The 20,704-nt window shown below is 33.2% G+C and overlaps 1 protein-coding gene across 3 annotated transcripts in view; it reads right to left on the bottom strand.

Moving 5' to 3' along the window:
• The window catches only part of USP14 (ubiquitin specific peptidase 14), a 44,762-nt gene that overhangs the window by 2,836 nt on the left and 21,222 nt on the right, over window positions 1–20,704 (bottom strand). For all 3 annotated transcript variants that reach the window (XM_079108345.1, XM_079108344.1, XM_079108346.1), the window contains 12 exons: window positions 20,248–20,352; window positions 18,600–18,703; window positions 15,916–15,974; window positions 12,285–12,415; window positions 11,107–11,187; window positions 10,635–10,720; window positions 9,513–9,627; window positions 7,473–7,538; window positions 7,240–7,332; window positions 5,782–5,910; window positions 730–790; window positions 266–373 (listed from right to left, as the gene is read on the bottom strand). In XM_079108345.1, the coding sequence (XP_078964471.1) occupies window positions 266–373; window positions 730–790; window positions 5,782–5,910; window positions 7,240–7,332; window positions 7,473–7,538; window positions 9,513–9,627; window positions 10,635–10,720; window positions 11,107–11,187; window positions 12,285–12,415; window positions 15,916–15,974; window positions 18,600–18,703; window positions 20,248–20,352 (1,138 nt within the window). The remainder of the gene's footprint in view (window positions 1–265; window positions 374–729; window positions 791–5,781; window positions 5,911–7,239; window positions 7,333–7,472; window positions 7,539–9,512; window positions 9,628–10,634; window positions 10,721–11,106; window positions 11,188–12,284; window positions 12,416–15,915; window positions 15,975–18,599; window positions 18,704–20,247; window positions 20,353–20,704) is intronic.

The following is a 20,704-nucleotide window of genomic DNA, read 5'->3' on the forward strand; positions in this document are numbered from 1 at the left end:
TTGTCAAATTGAAGCATATAAGCGTGATATTTCCCATAATTTGAACTTGAAATGGTATTGTAGTCCTGTATATTATGTTAAAAATTTAAAGATGAAGACCTTAAAAAAAAAAAAAAAAAAGGTCCAGGGCCTCTATAGTTACAAATGTAAAGAAGTTCTGAGACTGCCCCCCCAAAAAAACACTCAAAAAAGAACCCCACAGTGTTATAAAACTTATAATAAACAAAGCAGTATTTAACAGTTGAAGAAACAACAGCCTCTTTACCTTGTTTCCTTTTCACCCATGACACATAATGACCTGAAGAACTAGACCTTCCCTGGTGCGTTAGCACTGCTTGTAAGTCATAGTATCCACAATTATTGGAGCCAATATCTAAAAAGAGATGAATCCAGTATTATCAAGCAATGAACAGACATGTGCTTTCTCAAACAAGGTTATAATCAATAATAACTCAAGTTCAGATTAGAGAAGTATTAGAAACCAATAAATATACTGTCCAGAGTTGAGACTTCATAAGTGATGTTTTAAAAAGTATATACACCCGCAAGTATACACTAAAAAAATGATTTTACTGTCATACGAAGGCAAATTATTCTTTAAGAAACTTGACTTTAAAAAAAGCAGTATCTGAACAAACAGATATGTAACAAGACAAATAAAACCTTAACACACACACACACACACACACACACACACACACACACCCCTAAAAGGAAAATTTCACTTACCATCAGCAAATGAAAAGGGTTCATACTTAACTTCTTTATGAGGACTACTCTTCTTATCACCCTGGGGATGGAAAATGTTTCAGATGAAATCATGATATTGGAAAGCTTATACTCTTGTTCATTATTAAATTACATACATATTTACTGTCTAACAATGCAAAACACTTAAGACAAAATGATGGTCTACCTTACAAATTACATATATAACTAACTACAGTTCATATACAGCTGTTAAAACCAGGTCTTATTATTAACAATATATAATCTTGTTAAAATACAATAACAGACTCCCTGAATTTCTGACCAATGGTTAGCCACTAATGCTAGAACATTCCAGTGAATACAGCAGTGAAGTTAAACATTGTTCTAGGGCAGAAAAGGAAAACTCAATTCTGTAATTTCCCCAAAACAGTATCAAACTATATGGAAGGGGAGGTGGGAGAGAAGTACCTGAAGAAAAAAAACAAGCAAAATCAAATTACTGCAACTTTTAGAAGTCTACTAAACCATGGCCACCTTCCACTTTAGGTCAAATGAACTTAAATATTTACTGATCAAAGAGTTACTGACATTAAGAGATTATGACATTAAGACATTATGATTCCTACATAAACAAGCTGCTTTAGTAGGAACTCACTGCCTCAACTCATTTTAGTGTATGATATGAAAGAAATTAAACCATCTTTCCAGGCCTAGGTGACAAAGTTCTTGAACACTATAATGGTAATGAAGACAGTTCCAGCAATTTAAAGACAGCTAGGGTATCTGGAACTCAAGGGATCCCACAACCAAAAATGGCAATTATGTCAATCAATCCTTTTTCATAGCAAATACCAACCAAGAATAATCTCTAAAGAAGCTATACAAAGAATACATTCAAAACCACTGTACATAAAATGTAATTCTAAAATTAAGTAACCCAAAATAAAAAAGAAAAAGAGCAAAAAACACAAAACAGATTTAAATCCTAACATCAACAGAGGCAATAATTGCATGAAATGTAAATGGCCTAACTATACCCATAGAATTTAACAGAATCTAAATCACCTGGGTTCTCTTAACACAGTGGAAAAACTAGAATCAACAAGACATAATAGGAAAATGACTGAGACATTTCTAAATAATCTATGATCAAAGACTAAGACTTGAGATAATTTTTTTAAACACAAGAAATATAATTTAAATGAAAATACAATATCTTGAAATTTGTGGGACACAGTGAAACACTCTTAAAAGAGGTTTATAGTACAAAGTGGGTGTATTATATAAGATGCAAAGTCTAAAATTAATAATCTAGGCTACCATCTAAAAACTGTAAAAAAAGAAGAAAAAAAAAAAAACCAAAGTAAGGTGAAAAGAAACGAGCTGGAAAAAAAAATCGGATTAAAAACAGAAAAATCAGCAAAACAGCCAGCTTTTTCAAAGATCAATGAAATTAGCAATGCTCAATTGGGCGAAAAAATTACACAAACTGCTAATATTAGGAATGAAACAGGTGAGATCACTGCACTTCCTGCAGAAATGAAAAGCACGTTAAGAAACTAGGGCCAGGTGTGGTGGTGCAAACCTGTAATCCCAGCTCCTTGGGAGACCAAGGCAGGATGATCAAGTTCAAAACCAGCCTGGGCAACTTAGTGAGACCCTCCCTGTCACAAAATGAAAAATAAGAGGGCTAGAATGTAGCTCAGTGGTAGAGTTCCTCGGGGTTCAACTCCCAATATCAACAACAACAACAACAACAACAAAAAAAAAAAAAAAAAAAAAAAACCAGGAAAAACTTTATAGACAGATTTAATAAGCTGAATGAATGAAACTGATCAATTCTGCAAAAATAAAAACTACCAAAACAAACCAATATACATCACTTGCCTAACCCCACAACTTTATAAAGGAAATTACATCTGTAATTTATAAACCCCTGAAAAAAGAAATATCCAGACTTTAACAATTATACCAAATTAACACAAATTCTACACACCTCTTTCAAAAACTAAGTGGAAGGGGAAAACTAGATAAGTAAGTCAGCAAAGTTGAGGCTAAAAGCTCAATATACAACAATTGTTTATATTTCTATATACCAGCTAGGCACATTTGACAAAGAAATCAAGAAAGTAAGCCAAGCACAAGTGGTATACGTTATTATCTCAGCTACTCAGGAGACTGAGACAAGAGCCCAGGAATTTAAGACCTGCCTAGGCAACATAGATGAAGGAAGGACAGAGGAGGAGTGGCTACTTACAAAGCATCAAAAAGAACACAATATTTGGGGATAAATTTAACCAAAGATATGTAAGACTTGTACAGTGAAAATTAAACAACAATTTTGAAAAAAATTAAGACCTATTATATAGAAAAAACATATCAAATACTATATTGAGATGGCAATATTCTTAAATTCACAGAATATGATCCCTACCTGAATTCCAACTGCCTTTTTTCTTTTTAAAGAAACGAAAAATAAGTGACTATAGATTCACTTAAAAATAAAAGGGACTCAAAATAGCTAAAACAGCCAGGCACAGAGGAACATACCGGTAATCTCAGTGACTAAGGAGGATCTGGCAGGAGGATCACAAGTTCAAAACGAGCCTCAGCAAAAGCAAGGCCCTAAGCAACTTAGTGAGACCCTGTCTCCAAATAAAATACAAAAAGGTCTGCGGATATGGCTGAGTGGTTAAGTGCCCCTGCTTCAATCCCTGGTACCAAAAAAAAAAAAAAAAAAACCTCAAACAATTTTCAAAAAGATCAAATTTTGAAGGTTCACACTTCACTTATTAGAAAACTCCAGTAGTTAGGCTGGAGATATAACTCAGTGGCAAAGCACTTGCCTGAGGCCCTGGGTTCATGAAGGGAGGAAGGAAGGGAGGGAGGAAGGAAGGGAGGGAGGGAGGAAAGAAGGGAGATAGAAGGAAGAGAAGAAATGAGAGGAAGGAGAACTACAGTAGTCAAGACACTGGTGCTGGCGTTAAGGACAGACATATAGAACAATGAAATAAAACTGAGAGTCCAGAAATAAACTCAGACATCTATGTTCAACCAATTCTCTACAAAGGTGCTAAGATCATTCAATGGAGAAAGACTAATAAAAAGGTGCTGAGATGATGAGACATGCAGAAGAATGAATCTGAACATCACACCATATCACAGTCAACCCAGAATGGACCAAATACCGAATGGAAGAAATAAAATTAAAAGACACCTTAGCAAATAAACACATGAAGATATATTCAATATCACCAGCCACTAGGGAAATGCAAAGAAAACACAAGATATAACCACAAAGCCATCCATTGGCTAGAATAAAAACAGTGACACCACCAAACAATGCATCTGAATATGGAAAAATTGGATCAGTCTCATTGTTAATGGGAATATAAGTGGGATAGCCACTACAGAGACAGTTTCTTGAAAAACTACATGTGTAACTACCATGCAATCCAGCAACTGCACTCCTGGACTTTCCTTCCAGGGAAAGAAAACCTATGTTCACACTAAAATCTATAATGAACATTTGTTAACAGCTTTCTTCATAATAGGCAAAAACTGGAAACCCTGACATCCTTCAATAGGTAAATAGTTAAGCAAACTATGCTTTTACCACATCAAGAAATATTACTTGGCAGAAAAAAAAGTACTAATACACACAACAACTTGTTTTGATCTCCAGAGAACTGTACTGAGAAAAATCAATCCCAAAGATTACATTTAAAAATGGAGAAGTTTTGACTTCATTCATACCACCTTGTTTTGTTTTTGTTTTTGTGGACGTGGGATTGAACCCAAGGGCACTTTACCACTGAGCTATGTCCTCAGTTTTGTTTTTTTGTTTTTTGAGACAGGATCTCACTAAGTTTTTCAGGCTGGCCTCAAAAATTTACAATCCTCCTGCCTCAGCCTACCAAGTTACTGGGATTATAGGACTGCACCGATATACACCACAATGCCTGCCTACACTACTTTCTTAAAATGACAAAATTACAGAAGTAGAGGTTAGTGGTTGCTAGGAATTAAGGAGGGAGGAAGACAGAGGGAAAGTAAGTCTGTGACTACAGAGAACAATTATGAGAGATCTCTGTGGCAACAAAAACTACACATCACTGACAATAACCTGGCTGTGATACTGTATTACAGATGTGCCAAGATGTTACCACTGGGGCAAAGTGGGTAAAAATGCCTCGAGATTCTCTGTTATTTCGTCTTTCTTCTAACTGAATGGGATTCTACATTATATATAATGTCTCAAATTTTTAAAAAATGCTTTCAACACACACATAACAAATAGTAAACTACAGAATTTAAAACTTGAAATACTTCTAGTTACCAGAAAATTTTTAATTCTGAAGAACATCCCCAGCACCAAAAAAAAAACAAAAAAATTATGAAGAACAAAATTCAACATTCAGCCATAGCTTAACTCAACCTAAAATAATATAACTGATAAAATACAAAGCTGTTACCACTGTGATTTTAGCATTTCCAGGCATACCAGTAGCATCTACTTAAAAATGACTTTGTTGTGTACCTCTAATTTCATCTAAAATTTTTTTTAAAAAAAGATATTTCTTCATCTTACAAGGAAAATAATTACACAGAAAATTCTAAGATTTTATGTGAAGTGCCATGAGATAAATAGGAAAGAAGCTGCACATTATAAGGGAAAAGAAATATTAAGCTTATTCTACCCCCAAAGGACTGGTTTACCAGAGGTAGGGTTCCCATTTTTTATATTTTTTGTTAATTTTACACTTAAAACTTCAAAGGCTTGCGATGGGCTTTGCGGCGCCATGGTAGAGCACTGGCCTTGAATGTGTGAGGCACTGGGTTCGATTCTGAGCATCGAATATAAATAATTAAACAAAGGTCCATCAATAACTAATAAAAATACATTTTAAAAAAAACTTCAAAGGCTTACACCAGTACATGTAGGATGTACACATCTCAACTGAAAAGCAGGCTCATCCATTTTTACTATAGGTTAATAGAACAAATAACTGCTGAGCAAGGATTTAAGATTAAAATAGTAACATTAGAAAGTCAGCAATAAGAACCTACTGTATTTGGCTGTTGATTCACTTTTTTATCTTCTAGATCCTTGAATTTTGATCGAAAAGAGATCATTTTCTCCTGAAGTTCTGGTGTACACAGTTCATATACATCCAACATAAGAGGAAATTTAACATCCTACATACCAACCCAAAAAAAAAAAAAAAAAAAAGTTAAAAGACATAGATTGTTCTTTTAAGTATCTATCATGTTTTTAAAGTCATGTTTTCATAATTTAAATAAAACTGCAAATGAAATCTGTGAAAATTATACAGAACACTCTGCAATTGGATAAGACCTCTTAGAACTTCTCAAGAATCACCTGCTTCTAACTTTAAGGTAAGAACTTTCCAAATGTTTTACCATGAAATATGCCTGTTCACAAAACTGACCACAGAAGAGGTACTAAAATTTATTATGACAGAAGCAGCAATTCACGATTAATTACTGGACTTGTTGCTGTGAAAATAATGGATCCCCAACACTGGAGTTAAATCACAACTTTTTTTTTTTTTTTTTTTGAAAAACAATTTTACCTAGAAACAATACTAATCGAGTTTAACAACTTACATTAAAATGTACTGAGGTAAACACTAGTAGATACTTAACCTGTATTTGACCTCTTATAACACTAAGACTATTAAGAAGCTGTGCTATGAATTTCAGCTCAAAAGGATAGAACTGTCTACCTCTCAGAAGGATCAGAAATTCTGTGGACTTGTAGTACAGCCACAGTTCAGCAGTTTAATCATAGCGCTGGCTCCTAAGGCATGGGATTATCATTTAAATATTCTTTCAGCACTAGTGATTTAGCTCTCTTTTTACCTGGAGGAAAGAAACCACCTAGAACATAATGCAGTGTGCTTTACTGTCTCCTTTATTATTCCCATCTCAAACCTGAACTGGTATCTCTGAAGAGAAAGATCTGGCCTAAGGCAGTGTTTCTGGGGAGCAGAGGAGAGCCATCAGAATTATCTGTGAATATTCTGACAAATACAATACCCCAAGCCTCACCCAAAACTTAATTAGATGTCTGGGGCTAGAGGGAGAAGCCAGACATTTGTATAATTAAAAATAAAAAGGATAGGAGCTGGACACCATGGCGCATGACTGTAATCCCAGCAGTTTGGGAGGCTGAGGCAGGAGGATTACAAATTCAAAGTCAGCCTCAGCAAACTTAGTGATATCCTGTCTCAAAATAAAAAGAAAAAGGGCTAGGGATGTGGCTCAACTGGTGAGAGCCCCTGGGTTCAATCCCTGGGACCAAAAAAAAAAATAAAAAGGACAACAAATAATTCCAATATACATTCTTGTGTTTAGAACCACATGACTAATGTTGATGACTTCCCTAACTATTAAAAAAAAAAAAAGCTTAACTATTCCTAAAGGAATAAATACACCTATTATAAGTTAGAGGTTACCTTCAAAGAATTTTGTTTTATAACAAAACTAAAGTTCACTACTAACCTTAAGAACTTTGGCATTCACAGATTCCTTCTCTTTATAAAAAAATCGAACCATCTGAATAGTTAAGTAAGCAGGTAGTCGGCTGATCTTAGACTAAGGAGAAAAAATAGAAAGAAATCCTTTATACCTGAATACAAGTTTTTAATTCTTTGGTGGTAGAAACAAAGATTGGGTAAAACTGAAAACCTTTCAAAGAAATGAAATTCAATTTCACAAGGAAATGTACAACTTACAGATTTGATATACAAAGCATTTCTTTGCAATGTCGGAGACTGTTTGGTGATTTCTTCCTGAAGTCGCTATAAACAAAAAAAAGTTTTAAAATGATTTCTATCTGCAACACAGAATCACATTTCAAATTCTTTTTTTAAAAATAGCAGTTAATAGAGAACATACAGCACATCAATGGATTTATACCATTAGAAAAAACAATTTGATAGAAGATTTTTAGATATTAGTCAGTTTTTGTAAGGCATCAAGTAATTTATACAGTTCAGAACTCCTGAGTATAAATGTTTGAAGTTTTGAACTTATGACCCAAATATTACTCAGGTTCAAAACAGTTATATTCTATTTTATATAACAAAGCCTTTTATCATTCCTCTATTTATGGAATATCAAAAAACTCAGAAAAAATAAGACAATGTAGGAAACACTTGTTCTTTATGCTTTATGTACAAAAACCTTCCAACATCAATCATGTATTTTTAAATCTGAGAAGCCATAACACAGAAAACCTCTGTTCATCTAAAGGACATGAGGAAGCCTTTAGCCACTATGCATATCTCAACCAGCACTTCTGCAACTATGTAACTGTAGGCAAGATACTAAAGGTGATATCAGAATCTACATTACAGAGCTGCTGTTAGAAGTACACAAGTTAGTGTACATGAAAAACCTGGGAAACTTTTTGCCTTACTGTATATTCAATAAAGATCAGCTATTACTTCCAATGTTATATATTAAAAACTTAGGAATAATTCATAATAAAATTTAGTACTACTAAACAAAAAAGAAATCTGAATTAAAATAACTTATACTTAAGCTTGTTACATTTATTCATGATTTTTTAAAGTCTGATTTTTAAAAATTACTAATCACTTTAAAAAAGAAATCACTGTAGAACAGTTTTGTTTTGGTTTTGTTTTGTTTTTAACATTTAATCAAGCTTATTTGGCAACAAAGAAGAAAAACAGAGCAAAATTATAAACCACTTTGTACAGTTCATTGTTATTTTGTGGCCTTTATTATTTAAGTAAAAAAAAATTACTCAAGAAAAAACAAAACAAATAATGACAGAAACCTTAAAAACTATAAAGAAAATAAATACACCTCAGGAATACATGTTTTTCAAGAAAGTATAGCTGGCATGATGATATCCATCAGTCATGCTAACCTATTATCACCAACCAACCTTCCTCTAGAACTTCCAAGTATATTTTTCTATAATTGTACAAAATTAACAAGAAAATGTTATCCTGAAGAGTCTGCCAAAGCATTCCATTCTGAACTCTCTAATTAACACTTGTATTTCATTATTTGATGCCTTGGACTTGTACATGATTTATGTGACCACATCAGTAGCGCTTTTGTCTACAAAATGAAATCCTCAGGTTTCATTTTTTAATATACCGTTGATTCTTGTTATCCACATTGCTTATGTTTACACTGTCACCATAAGCATTAAATTAGTGAATACTGAATCACTGTCCCGAGCAAAAACAAGGTTAGGTTCCTGAAAGCCTCTGGTCACAACCTTTCCATCAATCAGTCAATATATAACCTTGCTTTACATATGTGTTTAAAGACACTTTGTTTCATACATAGTGTCAATTCATTAACATTGAACTTAAAGTCAACAGCACCATAACTCATGTGCAAATGAAGCTTGTCTAACACATGTATTTCCTCAGGTATATCACAGCCTTCCCACATTGAGGACATAGACAGCACTTTGGCACTATGCTTAGAGATCATTTTAAACACTGAAAACGCCAACAAAAGGCACACATAAAAAAAAAAAAAAAAAAAGTACTAAAATTACTTCAAAAAAAGGGACACTTGCACATAGTATACAAAGTGAAAGGAGAAGACAGAGTATTATCCTGTTTGACCTCCGCTGGGATTGGATATGTCAGGCAACTGAAAATCTGTGCTGTTGCATAATGTGTCTGCATATCATCATTAAGCACAATGAACTTTGTCTTTGGGGTTACAAATAAATTTTAGTAAGCAGGCATTCAAGAATGAGAATTGATGTTGATTGTCCTTACCAATTTAAGTCCTGTAAAAAGATACTTGACTTCCTGATTAATAAAACAGCTAAGCTGAAGTTGATTTTCCTTTCCTTTGGTGACTTCTTCTTCTTCGGATTCTGTACATTTCATGCTTTGCAAAAAATAAGATAAGGAATGCCAACAGGTATTTGATTTGTTTTAATCTTGAATATACTTAATTATTCTAATGCTATTAAATTAATAATCATTCACTGGCATTTAAAATATATTGGAAGCTGGGGTTGTGACTCAGTGGTAGAGCGCTTGCCTAGCATCTGTGAGGCACTGGGTTCAATTCTCAGCACAGCATATAAATAAAAAAAATAAAGAAAAAAAGGTCCATCAACAACTAAAAAATAATATATTTTAAAAAAATAAAATATATTGGTCTCCCATACTTCAGAATGTTCATATGCCTACTCTATAACAAGTAATGGACATATTAAAGATAAACTGCAATAAACTCTCGACAAATATGTTGGCATTTATTGTGATCTTAAAATGGCCTTAATAACCCAAAGACAAATCAAAAAATCTTTTCTAAGTTTCTACCCAGAAACTAGAAAATGATCCTTTCCTGAATTCATGTTTTATAAATTGGATCCATCTTGTTTATATAATGTAAATGAAACGCTTAATTTCATTAAAATTCTCTATGAGATAATGACATAGCCTCTAGTAAAAATATTCAAGATGTTCTTAGGGAAAAAATCCTGTCATTACAGTAAATATGTTTATCTAAACTTCAAGATAACTCCAATGTATACATTTTTATTAATGCCCAATTTCCATTATTATAATTTTTTTTAGGCATGAAAACCTCTGAAGAGTATTTTTAATGCTATCAACCAACCATGCTATTATGTCAATTTGCCTTTTTTTAAAAAAGTAGGATTACAAAATATATTCTCATAAGATATTAACCATGGACTATTAGTAAATTTAAACTAAATACTTAAAAAAATATGGAACACTTCAAAGTTGCATGTTATTCTTATGTAGGGTTCATGCTAATCATCTCTGTATGGTTCCAATTTTAGTATAGCTACCCAAGCAAACACACCAATTTTTACTTTTTCTTAAGTTATAGTCTATACAAATCTTGGCTCATAAGGATACGTCGTTTCAAATTCAACACCGAAGAATTGATCGATTAAACTTTTCTTTTTAGAAGGTGTCACTGCTGATGCAGATGAAGAATCTGTCTGCAAAATTTAAAATGAAATTAAAATTCCAGTTTTACTTTATATAGATATTAATTTGTATTTTTCCTTCTACACAATCCAGGTTTTTATATGTATTTAAGATTTTTTTTTAATGTAGTCCCTTTCTATAAAATCCATCTGATTCAAAAATATTACCAAAAGATTACAGATGCTCAACAACATTAATAGAGTAAGCTTAATAAATAATGCACTAAATTAAATATCAGATTCAATCTATCAAATTCCAACCACAAGTTGACCATCTAAAACATTCAAATACTTATCTACCTATTAAGAGGAATTTATTTCAATCTTTTGGCGGGATTAAAAAAACCAACATTGAATGGTATAATGAAAGTCTATAATCACAAATGTATTTCAATTACCTCTTTAACAGAATCATCTTCTATGGCTTCCAATTTTTGTTGTAATACTCGCATCATTTGTATCCAACATTCATTAGCATCCTGTAATTTAAAGAAACAATGCGGTAATTCCAGCAGTGACAGTTGCTGGTTTATAAAATCCTTCCAAAATAATTACTATTTCCAAAGGGAAAAAGTGATTTCTTTAAAAGTATTCAACCAAATTTGTAAGATCTTAAAAAAAAAAAAAAAAAATGAATACCAGAATAGTTATTCATTCAGCTAATATTCATTGAGCTCCTAATTGTACTATTATAGATATCTGACATACATAGTGAAAAAAAAATTGAAGTCCCAGTGGCAAACACAGATATACAAAACATAAATTTGTGGAGTTGTGGCTCAGTGTAGAGTGCTTGCCTAGCATGCATTAGGCACTGGGTTCAATTCTCAGCACCACATATAAATAAATAAAATAAAGGTCCATTGACAACTAAAAAAATATTTTTTAAATATATATATATATATATATATAAATTCAAGTATAAATAAGGTCTATGAAGGGGAAAAAGGTAGTATGGGAGCAGAAAGTGATCATTGGAAGGGAAGGATGTTATTTCAATAAGATAGTCAAGGTAAGCTATGGAGCCATGAGACCTAAGGGGGCCAGCCACATACTTACCTATTAGCAAAGGGAACAAGAGCAAAGGCACTACTGGAAGAGAAGGGTTTAAAGGAAGGCCAAGGAAGTCAATGTGGCTGGAAAGAGGTGAGCAAGAAAAAGGTGTAGTACTGACAAGCTCAGAGAGGCAGCAGGGAGCTAGTATGATTTAGGACTGGGGCAGAAAATCACTACTGGGTACTAAACAAGTGCCTGGCAGAAATCTATTTATCCTTTTTGTGTTTGTGCTGGGGATAGAATTTAGGGCCTTACCTATGCTATGTACACTCTCTGCCACTGACCTAAATCCCCAGTCCTACTTACATTTTTAAAAGGACACTGGGTGCTATATGGAAAAACACTGCTAAGGAGCAAAAAGAATAGACAATGTAAGAGTAAACAGGCTACTGCCCTACAGTAGGCAAGAGAATACTGTGGTATAAACAAGAGCAGACATATTACTTAATATATTTGGAAATATAAATAAGTATAGGAAACCCAAGTTTATACTTAATGAAAAAAATCTTGCCCTAATTACCTGTTGAAGATATTGTCCTTGTTCACCCTTCTCCGCAAACTGTGGGAAAGCCATGTGCAAAAATTGCAGTAGAATAATAGGTGGAATACTAGAAGAAGTTTTATCCATGGAATCAAACAAATCTCTAAGGGCTTAAAAACAAAGAAACATTGCCTTAGAATAATAATGATATATTTAATACATGCTACTATAAATTCTTAATTCTTAAATAAGAAAACCCTGCTTAACTATATTTAAGTATATCTATTCTTTCACAATTGTTGCACTACTAATAATTTTAAAAAAATACTAATTTTTAAATCTTAAAGATTCACCAGCCTATAAACAACTTCTGAGTCCTGTTGCTGTCTTTCTTCTTGTCAGACTTTGTCTTCCCCAAACAAGGCAGGGTGTATTAACTCAATACAGAGAACACATAACCTCTGTCCAGGGATCAAACAAGCATATCATCAGGTTCTGCCATTCTGCCCTTAGGTCATGAGATCACCACGTCCAACCAAATTACCTTCCTTTAAACACACAGTTGGTTCCCATCTACTGAACTCCTGAACACTGAAATATGACTCCTTACACACTTCTTATCAAACAGCTAAAAACCAAAATTACTTGCCATCCTCAAAACCTTTCCCCACTAATCCTCACCTACCAGTCTTAAATCTTAGTCTTGAAATCAGCTATGCTCTCAAAGTTCAGAATCTCCTCTGCTGTCTTCATAGCTATCACACATTACCTTTTCTAGAAAAACTCTAACCTATTTTATCATGTATTGCTTTATTAACACCTAAGATGTAAAATGTCATCCGTCATTATTATAGAGACAACAACAAATACGATGCCATCAGCACCAAGCAGGGCTCTTGAATAAAAAAATTAAGCCAGATGTTTAAAAAAAAATTAAATTAAAATATATTAAGGAGGCAGGCATGGTAGGACATGCCTGTAATCCCAGCAACTCAGGAGGCTGAGGCAGAGGACCATAAGTTCAAGATCAGACTCAACAACTTAGCAAAACTCTGTCTCAAAATAAAAACTAAAAAGGGCGTGGTAAAGTGTCCCTGGGTGGTTCAATTCCCAGTACCACCACCTAAAAAGAAAAGAAGAAGAAACACAATACAGATTAAAAGACTAATAAGATATGACAACAAAACTTCCAAGACCAGATGAGATTGGGCACGTTCAGGGTGGTACGGCAGTAAATGACAACAGTAATTAAATGCAACGTGTAATCCTAAATTGGATCTTGACACTGAAAAACACTATAATGGAAAACAGTAAGACAAGTGGCAAAGTCCAAATGAAGTCTGTATTTTTAAAAAAGTCAGGGAGATAGCTCAGGGGTAGAGTGCTTGCCTCGCAAGCACAAGGCCCTGAGTTCGATCCCCAGTACCACAAAAAAAACAAAACAAAATAAAAAAATCAAACAGTAAGTAGTGTTAAACTACCAGACTTTGAAAATGGATGACTATCTTATAGTCATAAATAATGCCCTTATTCTTAGGAAATACATAGTAAACATTCAAGAATCAAAGACATAAAGTTGGGCTGGGGTTGTGGCTTAGTGGTAGAGCACTTCCCTCACATGTGTAGGGCACTGGGTTCAATCCTCAGCACTACATAAATAAATACAATAAATAAAAATAAAGCTATTGTATCCATCTACAACTAAAAAAATTATTAAAAAAAGACATGCCTGGCACCTTATTCTAAAATGAGTCAGAAGAAAACTGCAAGCATTATAGAGAAATGAGAAACCAGATGTGACAAAAAGTGATAAATTCACATAACCTTTCTGTACATTTAAATTTCAAAATAAAGTTTAAAAGTCAAGAAGCAAAAATGTTTGGAAGGCAGGACTGCAAGTTCGAGGCTAATCTTGGCAACTTAGCAAGAGCCTAATTTTAAAAAGGGTTGGTATCTGGGAGTATAGCTCAGTGGTCAAGCACCCTAGGTTCAATTGCTAGTATCAGAGAGAGAAGTTTAAAAAAAAAGAAAAAATGTAAAACAATAGTACTTTCACCCACCAATACTATAAACCTCCTATATGATGCAGGACAAGTTGCTGAAATTCTGAATCACTTAGATACACAAAAAGAAAAAAAAAAAAAAAAAATCAAATGAACTAGATAAAAATAATCAACCTTCTCGCTGAAAACTCCGACAAATAAAACAAATATACTAACAGAAGAAAATTCAAATTAAAATTTAACTCAAAATGATGCCCAAAAAAAAAAAAAAAAAAAACCTACTGTTTATAATACTAAAAATTAATGGTTGATAACAATGAGATAACACCTTGCACCCCTAGGATGGCTAAAGTAAAAAAGAATGCTAAATGTTCACCAGGATGTGGAAAAATCAAACCCTCATACACCACTACAGGGCATATAAAATGCCACAGCTCCTTTGGGAACAGTCTGGCAGTTTCCTCAAAAGGTTAAATATAAAGTTACCATATGACCCAAAAATTCCACCTAGATATATACACAGGAGAAATGAAAACATACATTCACACAAATATTAGCACACGAATGTTAACAGTATTCAGGAGTCAAAAGTGGACAATTCAAATATTCATGGATGATGAATAAATGAAATGTAACATGTCCATAAAACAGAAACTTATTTAGCAATAAAAAGAATGAAGTACTGATATACGCTACAATGTGGATGAACCTTGACAACATTATATGAAGTAAAGGAAACCAATCACAAAAGACCACACTGCTATAGTCTATAAATCTATTTAAAGCAAATGTCCAGAATAGGCAAATCTATAAGACTAAAAGCAGATTAGAGGAAGAAGATTACTTAATGTTATGAAATTGCATTATAGAGGGGTTTGTTTGTTTTGAATAAAAACGTTTTAAAATTAACTGTGGTGACATTCAACACTGTGAATATATTAGATAATGAATAGTACACTTCAATGGGTGAATGTATAGTATGTGAATTACATTTCAATAAAGGTGTTGGGGGGGGGAAGTATGGCTGCAAAAACCCTATCAATCTATTCCAATGATTTAAGAGAGTACTCAACTGTAAAAACGTCCAAAATTCTTCTCATATAAAAAAGTTATTTCTATCCTTTAAGAATTTCTAGGGCTGTATAACTCCATGGTAGAGCTCATGCTCATCAGCACACATGAAGCCCTTGTGTGCACCTCCAAAAAGATAAAATTAAAAATTAAAATTTTTCTTTTCTACTTCTATTCATAAACATCACTTCTTTACACTAACAACCACTAAGACTTTTATAATGATTACATCAACCATGTTAAAACTTATTTCTGGCTATCCCCAAAGTCATTCCCAAACATGTATGTATTTAATAGAACCTGAAACCAAAATTATAATTTCAAAAAATCCAAGATTATTTTTCCAAAAAAATACATCACTGGTTTATAATTTGTATAACAAGTTTCAAATTATTTAATGTGAATATAAAAGTACTTCAAATTTAAATGAAGTGATATACAAAATATTTTGTAAACTGAAAAGGTAGTTAAAAAATACGTGAATAATATTTATTGAATATTTATACTAATATTTATAATTTATATATATTTTATATTCTTAAGCTATATGTATTTTATATATTTATAAATATTTATGATAAATTTATCATACTGACCTGCAGTAATATACTGCGCTGAAGCCATTTCCCCTGAAGCTCTCAAGGCACCTGCATACCTAGGAATGTTAAGCCAGAATTAAATAGGATTAAACTCATCCTGAAACTCAAATGAGAAGAAATCAGTTAAAAGAAGGGATGACACCCTCAACTATTTCTCAAGAGTAATTTTTTCTTGTCTTGCTCATTTAAGCATTTTATGGTTTTAAAAAAAGGCACTGTATGGTTTTAAAAAATACACACCTACATTCAGCACTAACTTCCTGTGGAATATTAAATATGTCACTTAAGTTTCAAGTCAATTTGCTTATTTATAAAGTGAAGAGGTCTATTAAAGGAATTCTAAATTCACTTTTTAGATTTATGATGCCAAGTTAATTTACAATAGCTCAACAGTCCAATAATCATCCAAAGGAAATAAACCAGTCATTACCCATAAAGTATCTTAGAACAAAGGATCAGAAATTATCATTTGTAACAAACACTGAGGGAGGAGAGCAATCACACATTCACTGTGACGAAAACTATGCTTATGTACTACACACCCACTACAGAAGCTAAAAGGAAAAAAGATTATCACCCAACACTGACAATAACTGACAAACAGAACTACCAATACAATCAATAATGTGAACCTCAAAAACTTTCTGCTGAAACAAGTCAGATTCAAAAAAGAAAAAAAAAGTACATCCAATATGATTTCATTTATTTTAAGTTCCAGAATGTGCAGACTAAAATGAAATCAAAAGTTGCTAAAGTTGAGCAGAAAGGATGAGCGTTCACTGAGAAAAAGCGTAAACTTTATGACCGAAATGTTCTACTTTGATAGGAAAACAGATTATAGAGTAAATGTAAAATGCAAAGGGGAAAAAACTGATCAAACTAAGTACTTAAGGTATGTACATTTCACCAGATGTAAGTTATACTCAATTTTTAAAAAACTATACTCTATGCTTACATAAATAGAATGAAAGAGATCACAGAAAATACTGTTAAACTATATCCAACTGAAGAGTTTTGTTTTTCTTTTCTTTACATCTTTTGAAACTGCCACGACCAAAAAAAAAAAGTTCTTAAAGAACCAAATAGGAAAAAAAAAGAATACTTCCAAATTTCAGAAAAATGAAAGCAGGATTCACAACCAGAGAGAGGAGAGAGGGTAGAGGGTAGAAGAGGGAGAAAGAGAGGGAAGAGAGGACAAAGAACAACAACATCAACAACCAACACCACAGCAAGAGGTGTGTGCCGCTGTCAGTTATTTTACTCTGGTGGTTCATAAGTATTTTTCCACTATTTCCATGTGCTCATGCTTACTAACAAAATATGTATCAGTTTTGATTCTTACTCTTTTCTGTTTGTAGTTTTTAGGGCTTTTTTTTTTTTTTTTTTTTTTTTTAATCTATAGTACTGGGGATTGAACTCAGGGGTACTCAGCCACTAAGCCACATCCCCAGCCCTTTTTTGTATTTTATTTAGAGACAGGGTCTCACTGAGTTGCTTAGTGCCTTACCTTTGCTGAGGCTGACTTTGAACTCATGATCCTCCTGCCTCAGCCTCCCCGGCCACTGGGATTACAGGCTTGTGCCACTGCATGTGGCTTTAGGGCTATTTTTGTTTTTCAAACTTTTCTAAGCAAAGTTCTTAGAAAAGTTCCAAGTTTGCGTTTCTTTTATCTTAATGCTCAGTGGGCACTTTTAGTCTGACGACTCTTGTCCTAAACTCTGGGACATTTATAGTCATTATTCCTATAGATAAAGTCTCTCCTCTATCAGCTACTTCTTATATTATAAACATTAGCATTTCTAGAACTATGTTTCATGTCTAATTTTTTTCTCCACATTTGAAAAAAAAAATTATGTATCATGCCCTGGAGAAAGTCTCAACATTTCTGCAGATTTGTATGTCAGTTTTGTTTTGTTCTTTTCACTGCTTATTTCTCATGATAATAAGTACTGGAATAGATGTGGAGAAATTAGAACCCTCTTACATTGCTAGTGAGAATGTACAATGCTAAAGCTATTTAAGAAAACAGTTTGACAGTTCCTCAAAATATTAAACAGAGTTAACACATGTCTGAGCAGTCCATTCCCAGGTATATAACCAAGAGAAATGAAAACAATTTGTCCACACAAAAATTTATAAATATCTGTTTATAGCAATATTACTCACAATAGCCCAGAAGTGGACACAATCCAAATGCCCATCAACAGAACAAAAGGGTAAAATTTTATAAATGCAGACAATGCAATATTTAAAAAGGAATGACATGTTGCTATATCCTATGAATAAACCTTGAAATTATTATGCTAAGTGAAAAGAAGTCTTCTTCACAAGAAGACCACACAGTATATGACTCCATTTACATATAAGAAATGCCCAGAATGGGCAAATTTATAAGACAGAAAGTGAATCAATGGTCACCTCGGACTAGAAGTAGCTGGAAGGATATAGGAAGCAACTGGCAAAGAGCTACAGGTTTCCTTTTGGAGGCACAGATTCTAAAATTAGACTGGTGAGCTGCACAACCTTATAAATATAATAAAAACCACTGAACACTTGAAAAAAGAATGACTGGTATGATAAATGAATATCTCAATAAAGATGCTAAAAATCAAAACACTACTATCCACCCAAACATGAACCTTCCTCACCCAAAACTTGAAACCATTTCTCTTTAGTCTTACCTTTTAAGGGCATCTTTGAGTTCAGGCACAGATCGAATACATTGAACTGTAGCATTCATGTAACAAGTGTTACCAAGATTTGTCAACCCACATGGTAATTCCATCTGATTTTAAAAAAAGATTAATTCATATTTATAAAATGACATGGCATATACATATATATATCACTAAAGTTCACACATCAAACCAAGTACCATTTACCAGGCCCTAACAACTTATACTGCACTTTCACTCAGTAAAAAGATTTTATTTGCATCATGCTAATTCTGCTTTAGTTCCTTCTTGAGAGTAAAAACTACCATGAGTCCTACCTCCTTTGTAAGCTTATGAAAAAAACAGGAAAGCAACATATGCAGAGAAACACTTAAAAAACACCCAAAAAACAAAATGAACCAAAAAGAATGACACCATAAATGGTGCATGTTAAAAAAAATATTGACACATGTCTTGGCCAGTTTTAAACTGATTATGAATTTGCATTCACGATATGGGCTGGGTTGTAGCTCAGTGGTAGAGCACAAAAAGCAAGCAAAGTCCTGGGTTTAATTCCTACCACTGCAAAAGAAAAAAACCTTCAGGGTAATTGGATAACTTAACACAGAGTATTTGAAGAATTTAAAGACCCTGGCATTTAAAGTACTCTTTGCTTCTGTTTTATCAATAACAGTAAACATTACTTAAACAGTGCTATCTGCCAGACATTTATTGCAGATATTAATTTACTTTATATAAAAACTTTATGTATATCCTACAAAAACTCATCTGTAAAATAAAAAGTTATGGCCCGTAAAATCTAATAGTTTTGAAGTTTATAAGCATCAGTCCTATCTTATGAACTTTATTTTTAAAGCTAAATGGAAGTAAACCCTAAATAAATTCACTTGCAAGTTAGAGAAGCAATAACAATCAAAGTGTATTGACTGTATTAAAAATAATAATAATCATATGATTGACTATAAGCTAATTTCAAAATACAAACATTCTTCTTTACTGCTAAAAACACATCTTGAGGGGCTGGAGTTGTGGCTCAGTGGTTGAGCACTTGCTTGGCATGTGTGAGGCCCTGGGTTCCATACTCAGCACTATAGATAAACAAATAAAAAAGTTCCATTGACAATTAAAAAAATACTTAAGAAAAATGCATCTTGATAATAATGATTAAAATGTTTAGAGGTTACTTTCTGAAAGACATCTTAATAATTATCTTTAAAAAAGTAGTGAACAGTCAGGCACAGTGGTGCAGGCCTGTAATCCCAGCAACTCAGGAGGCTGAGACAGAAGGATCAGGAGTTCAAAGCCAGACTCAGCAAAAGCAAGGCACTAAGCAATGCAGTGAGATCCTGTCTCTAAATAAAATACGAAATAGAGCTGGGGATGTGGCTTAGTGACTGAGTGCTCCTGAGTTTAATCCTTGGTACCCTCTGCAAAAAAAAAAAAAAAAAAAAAAAAAAAAAAAGCGGGGGGTGAACACATCCAAAATGTGGTTGTCTGGCTGGGGCTGTACCTCAGTGGCAGAGCGCTTTCCTAGCATGTGGGAGGAACTAGGTTGGATCCACAGCACCACATACAAATAAATAAAGGCATGCTGTCTATCTACAACTACAAATTTAAAATTTTTAAAAATTAAAAAATTGCAGTTATGTCTTACAGCAGAGGCTAACTGTTCTTCTGTCATGTCTTCTACGAAGACAGTTTTAGCTGAAGGTTCTTCTGGAAGAGCGTCTGCTGACCCCATCATTAGTAGAGTCATTCCCTGTTTTAAAAAAAAAAAATTTAATTTCATGAGAATCTGGAAAAGTTAATATTTATGTCCAATAAAAAGAAACAAAAGAAAACATATTACATGATTCTATTTATTGACTAAAAAAATGGTGAAGTTAAGAAAGTAAATTTGTGGTTACCTAGGGTTGGAGGTAAGAAGAAGTGACTAAATGAACCTGAGTTTCTTTCTGGGGTAATGGTAATATTCTAAAATTAGACTGTAGTGAAAATCACAAAACCTTTGTAAGTAAACTACTAAAAATGATTGAATTAAAAAATTAAAGAGTACTGGGGCAGTTTCTTCACACCAGGGGTCACTGTCTATCTGTAAAGGAACACGAAGA

The sequence above is a fragment of the Sciurus vulgaris genome (genome assembly GCF_902686455.1).
Source record: "Sciurus vulgaris genome assembly, chromosome: 13".
In the NCBI taxonomy this organism is placed as follows: domain Eukaryota; kingdom Metazoa; phylum Chordata; class Mammalia; order Rodentia; family Sciuridae; genus Sciurus; species Sciurus vulgaris.